At 40.0% G+C, this 13,863-nt stretch overlaps 1 protein-coding gene across 1 annotated transcript in view; it reads right to left on the reverse strand.

Annotated features, from left to right (window-relative positions):
* Nucleotides 1-13,863, reverse strand: part of LOC126483951 (zinc finger protein Xfin-like) — a 345,327-nt gene that overhangs the window by 159,128 nt on the left and 172,336 nt on the right. The window contains exon 8 of the mRNA XM_050107239.1: nt 5,582-5,905. Within this exon, the coding sequence (XP_049963196.1) occupies nt 5,582-5,905 (324 nt within the window). The remainder of the gene's footprint in view (nt 1-5,581; nt 5,906-13,863) is intronic.

Raw genomic sequence — 13,863 nt, forward strand, 5'->3', positions numbered from 1 at the left:
CTATTATATATATATATATATATATATATATATATATAAGGTGATTAGTGTAGCAGTATTCACTCTAATATTCACAAAATCAAAATCTCTCTGTACTAGTGTAAAAGAAGTTTCAGTTGCATAAGTGAATATATGATCTTTTTCCGAACATGTAGCATCTTTGTAATATTACGATATATAATAGCATCTTTGACACTCATATGTTTGCAAACACTATGTATCTATCAAAACATGTGGTGCATGTTAAAAGTCTGTTCTGTGACTAAGCTGAAGTGCTCAGTGATACAAATTTACGTGTGCAACGATACAAATGTGGTAGAAATGCATTTAGTGACAAACCTGAAGCGCTCAATTATGCAAGTTTATGTGTGCAATTATGTGAATGCAGCGATACAAACATCGTCTGCTGGACGAAAACTATGAAAACAAGTACCCCAAACCAACATTTCATGCGAGTCACGTCCCAATGCAAATCTGTAACTCAACCATCTTTTTGACATGCTTATAATTATGTATTATTTATATTTTAGGATAACTAATCAGTAAAAAACAAAACACATGTTGTCATGAAAGCATGAAAGCCATCTGACGATGAATCGTAATGATTCGAAACCAGTAACGGTACTCTTTGAATTAAGGAACTTAAAATACATTTTTGGCTGGTTGCTTTCTCAAAACCATCAACATTCAGCAATCAGCTTCAAATGCCGGTTCTGTAAATTTTTTCAATAATGTTCCTCAAAAGAATGTCACATTCCCTACAAGGATTCCCATTTGAGTTCCTGAAGCATCTCCATAACACTTAGGTGTTGTTCAAACATACCGGTAACAAATCTAGCAGCCTACATCTGAGCTGCCTCAATGTCCTCCCTCAATCCATCCTGGTAAGGATCCGAAACACTCTAGTAGTACTCAAGAATAGGTTGCACCTGAGCCCTATGTACAGTCTCCTTTACATGCGAACCACACTTTCTTAAAATTCTCCCAATAAGCCGGAGTCGGCCATTCGCCTTCCCCTGCACAGTTCTCATGTGTATGTTCCATTGCATATCGTTTTGCAATGTTAGCCCAAGTATTTAAATGACATCACTGAGTCAAGCAGGACACTAATATTACTGTATCCGAACATTACAGGTTTGTTCTTCCTACCAATCTGAATTAACTTACATTTTTCCGCATTTAGAGCTAGCTGCCAACCAGAAAATTTGTGTAAGTCGTCTTTTATCTTCCTACAGTCACGCAACTTCGACATCTTACTGTACACTACAGCTCATCAGCAAACAACCACAGATTGCTGCCCACTCTATCCACAAAATCATTTATGGATAGAGAGCTACAGCGGTCCTATCACACTTCCGTGGGGACAGTCCTGACGATAACCTTGTCTTCATGAACACTCACCATCAAGGACAACCTACGGGGTTCTATTATTTAAGAAGTCTTCAAACCCCTCACATATCTGTGAACTTACTCCATAAGCTCATATCTTCATCAACAGTCTGCAATGGAGCACTGTGTTAAATGTTTTCCAGAAAACTATAAATATGGAATGAGCCTGTTGCTCTTCATCCATAGTTCATAGTATATCACGTGAAAAAAGGGCAAGGTGAGTTTCGCATGAGTGATGCTTTCTAAAACCATGTTGATTCATGGACATCAGTTTCTCAGTCTCAAGAAGGTTTATTATAGACGAACTGAGAAAATGTTGAAGGATTCAGCACCAAATTAAAGTAAGGCAGTTTGGTCCGTAATTTTGTGTGTCCGTTCTTTTACCCTTCTTATACATGAGAGTCACCTGTGGTTTTCTCCAGTCGCCTGGAACTTTGTGCTGGGTTAGAGATTCACAATAAATGCAAGATAGGTAAGGGGCCAATGCTGTAGAGTACTCTTTGTAAAACCAAAGTGGGATTCCAGCCGGACCTCATGATTTATTTGCTTTCAAATCTTTCAGCTGTTTACGCCTGGAATGCTTATTAGTATGTTCGTCCATACGGGAGTCAGTCAGTTGGTCAAATGATGGAACGTTTGTACAATTCTCCCTTGTGAACGATTTCTTGAACATGACATTTAAAACTTCAGCTTTTGGTTTGCTACCTACAACAGCCACAACAGATGGTCAACAAGGGACTGAATGGAGGCCTTATACTAGCTTACAGTTTTACATATGACCAGATTTTTCTCAGATTCTCTGCCCCATCTTTTGCTACGGTATGATAGCGGTAGCTGTTATATTGCTTTGTCTGTAGACCTTTTCACTGATGCACGAATCTCTAATAATCTTTGCTTGTCATTATTTGTTCATTCTCTTTTGAACCATGAGTGCAACATCCTCTGCTTCCTCAGCATCTCACATATGTCAAAACCATGATCGGTCTTTTCCATCCCTTATCCATTTTCTAAGCACATAGCTCGCCAGACCACAATTTACAATCTGCTTAAAATATCCCCATAATTCTACTACTATTTGTTTTATACAGCATGACCACTCTCCTAGCCCTCTTGGCTGATTTATTAACTTTGTAATCATAGTTGCTACAATGACATCACAATCGCTAATCCTCGTTTCCATACTGACAATGTTGATAAGGTCCAGCCTTTTCATAGCTACAAGGTCTAAGATATTTCCATTGCGGTGGGCTGCTGAGCTAGCTCCTCAAGACAGTTTTCAGTAAACATGTTCAAAAGTACTTTGCATGACTGTCTGTCTCTACTCCTCGTCAATGAATCCACAGGCATCCCTATCTCTACTTGGCAGATTAAAGTCACCTCCAACTAGTAATGGATGATCTACGCACTACTGACTATAGACTATTTTTGAATGACTAGAACTGTCACAGCGGAATCAGGCACCCAATAAACACATCCAACAATTAACTTGATTTCACCTACACTGTTATATGCAACTAGATAGCTTCACAATGTTTCTCCAAGTCAGCATCTCTGCTATATGGTGAGTAGCAACTATCCTTTTCATTAAGTTGTTACACTCCATTCTGGATTTTCCATTGTTTGATTTTGTCAGGTAACTTCACTGTCACACACAACTTCGGCCTCAATAGAGACAATATTTTTGTCAACAGCAATCAGCACTCACCCTCCCATGGCTTCTAATCTGTCTTTCCGATATATATTCCATGACTCACTAAATATCTCAGAGTTTTCCACATTAGGTTTCACCCAGCTCTCGGTCTCAGGAATGATTTGAGCGTGGGAACTTTCCTGAAGAGCAGTGAATTCAGGAACTTTATTACGAATACTTCGACACTTTACTGATAAAAGTTTGACATTTAAAGTGTCTTTACACTGAATCCAGTGTGACTTCCCTTGCTGCTTATCAACTGTGTTCATCAGAGAACCTCAAACTACTGTCTACCCTAAAAATCCTCATGTGCACTCTGCAAGTTCTCTGCTACACAAGTAGCTGCTTCCTTTGTACTGTGCACTATTGACCTATCAAGGAGAGTCCTACAAATCCCCACACAATAATGCAGGTCTAGAAATCTGCAGCCAAGACTGCCACAGAGTTGACTAACACTCTGGTTGAGACCCTCCACTCGGCTCCAAACCAAAGGAACCTGATGAACTCTGGGAACAATGCTGCAAATAGCGAGCTCTGCTTGCACCCCTCGTGTGAGGTCAGCAGCCTGTAAAAGCTGAGGATGGCCTCAGAACCCATGTGACAGGGGTCGTTGGTGCTGACATCAGCCACAATTTGCAGATGACTGCACCCTGAAAGGGATAAAATCTTTTCGGTTTTCAAGCCGGATCAATTCCAATAAGATCCTTGAGCTATCGATGGCTAGCTCCACCAATCAAGAAGATTTTAGTGCAATCATGCCGCTGCAAAAAACTCCAAATGCACCCTGCACACTCGATAGCTGCAGGCAAAGCTGCCTCCACATCTCGGATGTGGCCTCACGGCAGTTTCTTCAAACCTAGCTCAAAAACATATTTCTTTAAACTTGTCAATGAAACAGGAAGGGAAGAACAACACTGAAGTAGAAACAAACAGAATAAAATTACATGCTAAGAATCGCACAATGTTTCCTAACATCTTAAGGAATAAAAATTATGACCCACTTCAAACCTGACTACCTTATCGTTAACCCACAATATTTATCCTTGTAGTTTCTACAGGCTTGGAATGAAGGTTGTTATAAAGTGGGCACCTCTTCATAAGACATAAATTTTTAAATGTTAGATGCACTTCCACACAATAATTTCCATTTTATTATACACTGAAGAGCCAAAGAAACTGGTACACCTGCCTAACATCATGTGGGGCCCCCACGAGCACGCAGTCGTGCCACAACATGACTCAGCTAATGTCTGAAGTAGTGTTGCAGGGAACTGACACCATGAATCCTGCAGGACTGTCGTTAAATCCATAAGACTAGAGGGGGTGGAGATCTCTTCTGAATAGCATAATTCAAGGCATCCCAGGTATGTTCAATAACGTTGTCTGGGGAATTTGGTGGCTAACGGAAGCATTTAAACTCAGAAGAGTGTTCCTGGAGCCACTCTGTAGCAAGTCTGGACATGTGGGGTGTTGCACTGACCTGCTGGAATTGCCCAAATCTGTCGGAATGCACAATGGACAAGAATGGATGCAGGTGATCAGACAGGATGCTTACATAAGTGTCACCTGACAAGAGTCATATCTAGAAGTATCATGGGTCCCATATCACTCCAACTGCACATGTCCCATACCATTACAGAGCCTCCACCAGCTTGAACAGTCCCCTGCTGACATGCAGGGTCCATGGATTTATGAGGCTGTCTCCATACCTGTACACATCTATCCACTCGATACAATTTGAAATGAGATTTGTCCAACCGGGCAACATGTTTCCAGTCATCAACAGTCCAATGTCGGTGTTGACGGGCCCAGGCGAGGTGTAAATTGATGATGTTTCATTGAATAGTTCATACTCTTCACACTTGTTGATGGCCCAGCATTGAAATCTGCAGCAATCTGCTGTGGAACGGTTGCACTTCTATCATGTTGAACGATTCTCTTCCGTCATTGTTGGTCCCATTCTTGCAGGATCTTTCTCTGGCCGCAGCAATGTTGGAGTTTTGATGTTTTACCATTTTCCTGATATTCATGGTATACTTGTGAAATGGGCATAAGGGAAAATCCCCACTTCATCACTACCTCGGAAATGCTGTGTCCCGTTGCTCATGCCCTGACTATAACACCATATTCAAACTCACTTAAATCTTGATAACCTGTCACTGTAGCAGCAGTAACCAATCTGACAACTGCGCCAGACACTTTTTGTCTTATATATGCGTTGCTGATCGCAGTGCCGTATTCTCCCTGTTTACATATCTCTGTATTTCAATATGCATGCCTATATCAGTTTCTTTGGCACTTTAGTGTATATGACTTAAAAAGAATGAAGCCACATTCAATTGTTTGCATTGTTTTCATTCTACTACTCTTGCAGTTACGTACCACGAGAACTCTGTAAAATGAGGTGTAACATCCATAGATTCATCTATTCATACTACAGTTAAAAAAATCAGTCAAACAAAGTATGTGGATGATAAAGCAGAAGAAGAATACTATATTTACCATAGATTTTGAATTTTGCTGGGGTTGCATCTTTACATGGAGATCCTGGCGTGTTCCTTCAGCACCACAATTTTTGGGTGGTAGTCTAGGATTCAATAAAGAACTAAAATGTGTCTTTTTGTTTACTGCAACATTTTCAGGTTGTGTCTTTCTTGAATCTTCTGTTTCATTCACATTATCCAGAGTATTTGACTGTATACTATCACTGGTGTAGTCAATAACAATATTTTGACAAACAGTACTATTTTCCAAAGCCACTTCACAGCCAGTATATTGCACTTCAGGACCCTGAATTGCTGCGAATTCCACACTGGAAAGCATATTCTGAAGCAAATCAGATGAAAACAAATGAATATAATTTTTGTAATGTCTTATCATAAGTTAAGCACAACCAACAGTATCACCATCACTCCCTTACAAAAGCACTTGCAGGTAAACATAAAACAGTATAATATGTAATTAAGATAGTGCTGAACACCTACTTATAATGACGATGCAGTAAAAGCAATTGCATAACATACAAACCACAGAAATAAATTAAAAAACTAGTGAGAGAAAAGTAGAATTAAATAACAATTTTCAAAATTAAACTAAAAACAAATAAGAAGTCAAGATATTGCATTTTTCTTAGCATTTCATTGCATTCCTTCAAATTAAAGTGCAACCCGCTTCTTATTCCTGGAATTCAAGTTTTCTCATCATTTACAGTATTTTTATGAGTCATTTAAATATTCTCAGTTTCACAGGGTCAACTTGCATCTGCTTCTACATTAGCATAGTAATAAACTACCTTTCATTTACACTGCATGAAACAGAGAGAGGGAGATGGACGGGTTGAGGGACACAAGCAGGGAGGGAGAGGGAGAGGGGGAGGCAGACGCAGAGAGGGGGGAGGGGGAGGGGGGAGGGAGAGTGGTAGGGGGAGAGAGAGGGAGAGGGGGGGAGAGAGGGGGAGAGGGGGAGGGTGTGAGAGGGGGAGAGAGGGAGAGGGGGAGAGAGAGAGGGAGAGGGGGGAGAGAGAGGGGGGAGAGGGAGAGAGGGAGAGAGAGAGAGAGGGAGAGGGGGGAGAGAGAGGGGGGAGAGGGAGAGGGGGAGAGAGAGAGAGGAAGAGGGGGAGGGAGAGAGGGAATGGAGGTGAGAGCGCGGGAGAGATGGAGAGGGAGGGGGAGAGGGGGAGATGGAGGGGGAGAGAGAGATGGAGAGGGAAGGGGAGAGGAGGAGATGGAGGGGGGGAGAGAGAGGGAGGAGGAGGGGGAAGGGGGAGGGGGAAGGGGGGAGATGGAGGGGGAGGGCAAAGGGGGAGATGGAGGGGGAGGGCAAACGTGGAGATGGAGGGGGAGGGGAAAGGGGGGAGATGGAGGGGGAGGGGAAAGGGGGGAGATGGAGGGGGAGGGGAAAGGGGGAGATGGAGGGGGAGAGCAGGAGATGGATGGGAAAGGGGAGGGGGAGAGGGGGAGAGGGAGATGGAGGTGAGGGAGGAGGGGGAGGGGAGTGGGAGGGGAGGGGGTAGAGGGAAAGAGAAGAAGAATTCAAAATGACATTGACCTTCAAATAGTGTTTACAAATACTACACATAGGTCAACTTTAGTGAGCCATAGGATTCTAGTTCTAAGCCAGTAGAAGTTCTAAAAGTCAGAGAAATTTTTGCCACTAATGGTTTGTTTCCTGTCACTGCCGAAGGCAACCCGGCAGTAACTATAATCAGAGTAGCCTTGTACACAGTCATGATTAGATTACATTAGATGAACTCTCTGTTTCATGTATTGATTTTGAGGAGATCCTTGTGGGTGTGGAACATGTCAGATTTTTTTAACGTGATATTAATAAAATGTAGTAGTAGTAGTAGTAGTAGTAGTAGTAGTATACACAGTACATCATCTGTGTTTAGAAACATGTCGATGGAATAAAAGAAGTTGGCCACAAGGAATTCCTTCACTCTTCTCTTACGCTAAATTTTATTTGTAGCTGAACTTTTTACATGTGCTAGTATGTTATTGATAACGAGTATTCCTGAAAAATGAATCCCTTTCCAGACTAGTACATTGTTCTTATTCCTTACACTGATTTTGTGAATGGATCTGTCAGTCGGAAAAAAGAACATATTATTTACAATGTATCTCATTAAACATTAAATATACTGAGAAGCAGTATCTGGAACAGGCTTTTGTCTGACTTGAAGAGTTACCACAAAATATGACACTAGCACATTATGGAATGAAAGTATGCAAAGTGTGTCAGCTTTTTTTTTAATTTTTACATCACTTATTTCTGATGAGATACGCATGGCAAATCAGGACTTGTTTAGATGTTCTGTGGCAAGCTTGTTCCAACTGAATTAATTATTAAGTTTTAATACCTTTTTCATCCAGACATCTTCCTACTTTATATACATTCATGTTCTGAACTGCATCTACATCTACATCTATACTCCACAAGCCACTGTACAGAAAGTGGCGGAGGGTACTCTGTACCACTACTATCATTTCCTTTCTTGTTCCACTCGCAAAAAGAACAAGGGAAAAACGCATGTCTAAATTTCTCTGTATGAGCCTTAATTTCTCTTATTTTTGTGGTCCTTACACACAATGTATGTCAGTGGCAGAAGAATCTTTTGGCAATCAGCTACAAATTCCAGTTCTTTAAGTTTTCTCAATAGTATTTCTTGAAACGAATGTCACATTCCTTCCAGGGATTCCCATTTGAGTTCTCGAAGCAACTCTGTAACACTTATGTGTTGTTCGAACCTAGCAGCCCGCCTCTGCATTGCTTCAATGTCTTCCTTCAACCCGACCTGGTACGGATCTCAAAAACTCGAGCAGTACTCAAGAACAGCCCAGCATGTAGTAAGTCTTTCCAAAGTTTAATGGCAGTGGGTTAGATATAAACTATTTACTAATACTCCTTAAAACGGACCCTTGTGGGACACCATAGGTAACTACTTCCCAATCTGATGACGACTGGTCTCTCATACTGCCACCCTCTGTTTCCTGTTTGTGAAATATGATTTGAACCATTTTTGCAGTATCACCAGTGACACCATAGGATGTTGTGGTTCATGCAGCCAAATGCCTTTGACAAATCACAGAAAGACCTGCAATCGTAATTTATTATCTAATGAACTACCTGCATTCACCACATGTGAAAATAGCCTTTTCAGCACTGGAATCCTTCAAAAATCCAAACTGTGTGCACATGTGAAAATAGCCTTTTCAGCACTGGAATCCTTCAAAAATCCAAACTGTGTGTTGGACAGTACATTATTTGTAGTCAGGTGGTTAAGAAGTCACAGCATATTACCTATTAAATTAAAACTGAAGTATTGTGCAGTAACAACACACAAGCACATACTACTATGTTTGATTGTTGCAAATGTTTCAATATTTTTTACTCTGCATTAAACTTTTACAAATGTTTCAACTCCTTTCTTTTGCCATGTTCACTGTGCATGAAAATGATGCTGGTCTTTTATCCCTTATATTTAACTCTGTTACCCTGTGGTTACATGGAAGCTCATAAAGGCAAAGAACATCTATCACTTCAGAATTTGCTTCTACACATACAATAAGCTCATATACCCTGTTTTAAATCCCTCTATCATTCTGATGAACAAACAAATTTTACTAGTCTGGAAACTTTTACGTATATTATGATCCTGTTCTGTTCTAATTACTTTCAAGATTGCCTACCTGTAACCTGACTGTCACATAAAAAATGTGCTGCTCTGACTCCAGTAATCACATTTTGCTTTGTGTGCTTGAGGCTCAAAGCTCTCACTTTTTGCAAGGTGCTCAGCTACCTTGTCTTCTTCCCTCCTGTTTGGATGCAGATCATGATTTGTGTGTCTTCATCACCCAATTGAAACAACCTGGATAAGCTTGGCACTAGGTTGCATAATGGTTTTGACCTGCACGTCAATGTTCTTGAATTTAAGGCAGTATCTAATAAATTTGGCAACTACTCCTTTCTAGATGTCTACTCTATTGAAGTAAGAAGCTAGCTTAGATCCTGAAACATATGACATATCTATATACCAGTGATCAGTGATGTTTGGACAGGCATATTATCTCAAATATGTTACATGAATCTAACTCATCAACACAAATTTGTACTTCATCAATTTTACTTCTGACCCTCAGATGATCTGGTTCAATAAGGGTAACTCATGTTGCATACTAACTGACGAGTGAATGGTCCAACCTGACATGTCAAAACCCACCCTGAAATTTTTTATGCAGAAATAATACAATGAAAAAAAAAATGGACTGCCAAAATTTTAGCTGCTAAGACAAGTTGCAAGTATTCTTTAAAAATTGTTGGAGTTACTCATTTTTGTCACACAAAGAACCAAATATAACAGAGGTTTGTACAGTCCTTTCTGCCTAATATGCAATCAGATTTGACCTGAGAGTGTATTGGTGCATACTGCTAATATCTGGAGTAACAAGCAGAACTGAAGCACCTAAACTATACAAAAGCTGTCATCAGTCATTAATGTTTTGATAGATAATTCATATTGACAGCTGAAATGTTGCATATGTTATTTTTAAAAAGATAGCTATTAGAGGAAAATAAATCACAGCACTATTTGATGTCATATTGCAGATGACTTCCATCAATCGTGACTTTAATTTATTGGAATGAAATATTTCTTACACATACATCATTTTATAACAATTCTTGTAGCACAGCTCTTACGATAATTTTTGAATAATGCATCCTTTAGTAACAATGAAACAGTTCCTTGTTTATTCCCCACAGTTGTCACAATAAAGCGAAGAGTCATTTGAATGTATAGAACAAACATTTTTTCCTTACACCAGATCCACCTGAGAGAAGAAAAATAAATGCTTTCAGACAAGTAACAGTAATTATAATTTTTATTCACACAGAATTGCAGTGGAGTAAGAATATATCCTGGCCATTGCTCTGCTTATAGTGCTCCATACCGAGAATACTATAAGATTTATAACATGTGCTGATGCAAACTGAAATTTAAGTATAGTGTTCCCCTGAAAAATTGCAAATGATGTGGAGCTACTGGAAATTATACTGTCCGACAATTTCTTTGAAAATATTTTCCATGGCAGAAAAAATTCTTTATCAACATTGGTTGTTTCATGTGGAATCTGAATTATATCAACAGTTTTTTCATTGTCGTTCCCAAATACAGAGGTATTGTTATGTCCAAGCCAAGAGTCCAATAAAAGCAATGAATTAATTTCTGCAACTGGATAGAAATCATGTCAAATGAAACATTAAAAATTATTCTTGCCTATATTTACAGATTTTGACAGATCAATAATAAGACTTTTGCCACTACACGATCCGCATTTAATAGCAGGTACCAGGACTTTGTGGCCACTCCATACAGTACACTTTTCATACAGTTTTACTTCCACAGTTGTGCAAGTTTCATTTTAGTGCATATTTATTACTTTGCGTAAGTCAGTTTATGGTCAGATTTTATGAAATAAAACCAGGTTTGCACACTGCTTAATATTAAGCATTAAAAACAGTAAATATTAATTCAGTTTTATCTCCACTGTTAACACTTATGTTAGCATAAAAGCAACTGGTAATTATTATGTACATGAAATGTGTTGCAAATTTGACGGAACAGTAACTATGGACAATTGTTACAAAGAAGCTACCAATGAATACTGAAATTCACTTCACAAACTGCAATCGCATCGAGTTGTTATCTGTTTATTGATGTGCTATCAGCCAACAATTTGTGCCTGCCACGTAGCGCAAGCACAACCTGCTACAGCTCCATTAGGAGTGTACATTTCTCTAGCTACCTGCCACATTACATTATGAATTTGACAATTTTCAACATTTAAAAAAAAAAAAAGCAGTGCATCTTAATAGCTAACATTTGGACAGGTTTTTTTCTTTTCGTGTATTCTTCCTGTATAAAAATTTTCAAGGCATTTTGACATGGTGGGCTGGTGGTGGTGGTGGTGGTGGTGGGGGTGGTGGTGGGGGTGGTGGGAGGATGTATGGAACAGGGCTTGCATTTAGGTCTATTACAGGGTTGTGAGCATGAGTTAAGGGGTTGGGAGCAGGGGTTGTGTAGGGATGAATGAGTATATTGTGTCGGTTCGGGGTGGGGAGGATAGTGGGCATGACATTTCTCCTTTCAGGGCACGAGGAGAGGTAGTGGAAACCAAGGCGGAGAATGTAATTCAGTTGCTCCAGCCCTCAATCCACCACTGCACCTCGTCTTTTTACTTCTCTCCTTTTCCGCTACCCTCTACCCTCTGCCCTCTCCCCTGTCCTCCATCTAACCTCCTGACTGCACATAGCTGCCCTACCCTCTCTCCACCTCATCCCTGTGTGATCTCCAATAGCATTTCACTGTATGCCACCCCTATCCTACTACCTACTATCCCTCCGCCTCCCCGCCCCAGCCTCCTCCTTATCCCCACACAGTTGCCACTCCCACTGTTGCTGCTGCTTGCCGTGTGGCTTCAGTTGCCTGAGAGTGTAGTCATGTGTGTGAGTTGCATATTTGTGTGTGTGTGTGTGTGTGTGTGTGTGTGTGTGTGTGTGTGTGTGTGAGTGAGTGAGTGAGAGAGAGAGAGAGAGAGAGAGAGAGAGAGAGAGAGAGATCTATTTTTGATGAAGGCCAAGTGTTAGCTATGATTAAGTTATGCTCTGTGCAAAATTCTACCAGGCGGCTTCCTCTCATTTCTTAGCCCCAATCCATATTCACCTACTATGTTTCCTTCTCTTCCTTTTCCTACTGTCGAATTTCAGTCACCGATGACTATTAAATTTTCGTCTCCCTTCACTACCTGAATAATTTCTTTTACCTCATCATACATTTCATCAATTTCTTCATCATCTGCAGAGATAGTTGGCATATAAACCTGCACTACTGTAGTAGGCGTGGGCTTCGTGTCTATCTTGGCCACAATAATGCATTCACTATGCTGTTTGTAGTAGCTTATGTGGTGTCACAGCCAGACACCACACTTGCTAGGTGGTAGCTTAAATCGGCCGCGGTCCATTTAGTACATGTCGGACCCGCGTGTTGGGGGGGCGGACCAATTATTATAGAACATATTTTTTAGGGTTATTCTTTCTCCCATGCTTTGAGCTCACCACTGTGGGGGTCGTTTTCTTTCTTTTTCTTGCTGCCCCAGTGCTTCAAATGCTGCTTCGCGTATCCATTTTGTAATTCCTGCCATTTCTTTTCTAAGTGCCTCAGTTTGTTTTACAACTGTAATTTATAAAGAATTGTCAGACTTCTGTTTCAAGCTATCTAAATTTGTATTTCATAGTATCCACTGTCCTTATTGCAATATTTGCCTCTTTAATTTGTCTTTGGCCCTTGGATGTTATCATCATCTTTGTGCCTAGCAAAAAGTTGTCTGAGCTACATTCTGCACCCCTGTAGACTCCAATGTTATCTGTTCATATGTCGCAAATTTTATTTTGAATAATATAGTTCATTATTGACCTGACATTTCTCAACGGATAAACTTATGGATCTGCTTCTGAGGAAAGAAACCATTTAAAATCTTCAAGGGCAATGTTTGACACATATCCACTAACCTTTTCCCACAGTAATTTATTGTGTCATCTTCATATTGCCCCACCATCAGTGGCCATCCCTACTTTTCCATAAAATCTGCCATTAAAATTATTTCTTTGTAGTGTTTATGCTCTCTAACCCACATGTTAATTTTTCGTAAACCTCATCTTCGACTTCACTGTCAGCTTCATTCATAAGTACACAAGCCTCAACAACGACAACTTCCTGGCCATATTTTGAGATTCTACAGTCATTACCGTATTTACTCGAATCTAAGCCACACTCGGATCTAAGACGCACTCGGATCTAAGCCGCACCTGAAAAATGATACTCAAAATCAAGGAAAATAAATTTTACCGAATATAAGCCGCACCTGAAATTTGAGACTCGAAATTCAAGGGGAGATAAAAGTTTTAGACCACACCTCCAAATTGAAACAAAGTTGGTCCATTGCAACAAGAGACACAAATTAGCTCGAATGGATGAAGATACTATTTTACTCACTGTTAAACGGCTTTGCTTGTTAGAAAGCATAGCAATGGAAACAGAGACAAAACTAGCAATAAATAGAACTGAATCGAATATAAGAATATCTCAATCCTTAAGTACAAGTTGCAATTATTAGTACTTAAAGGTGTATTTGAAAGGCCCAGAAGTGAGGGACTTATTTTCATTTTATAAGAGTAGAACTTTTTTGTTCTTTTATCTCCAACAGAACACTAGTAAAAATCAGAAACAC

Source organism: Schistocerca serialis, chromosome 6, assembly GCF_023864345.2.
Source record: "Schistocerca serialis cubense isolate TAMUIC-IGC-003099 chromosome 6, iqSchSeri2.2, whole genome shotgun sequence".
NCBI classification, from domain to species: domain Eukaryota; kingdom Metazoa; phylum Arthropoda; class Insecta; order Orthoptera; family Acrididae; genus Schistocerca; species Schistocerca serialis.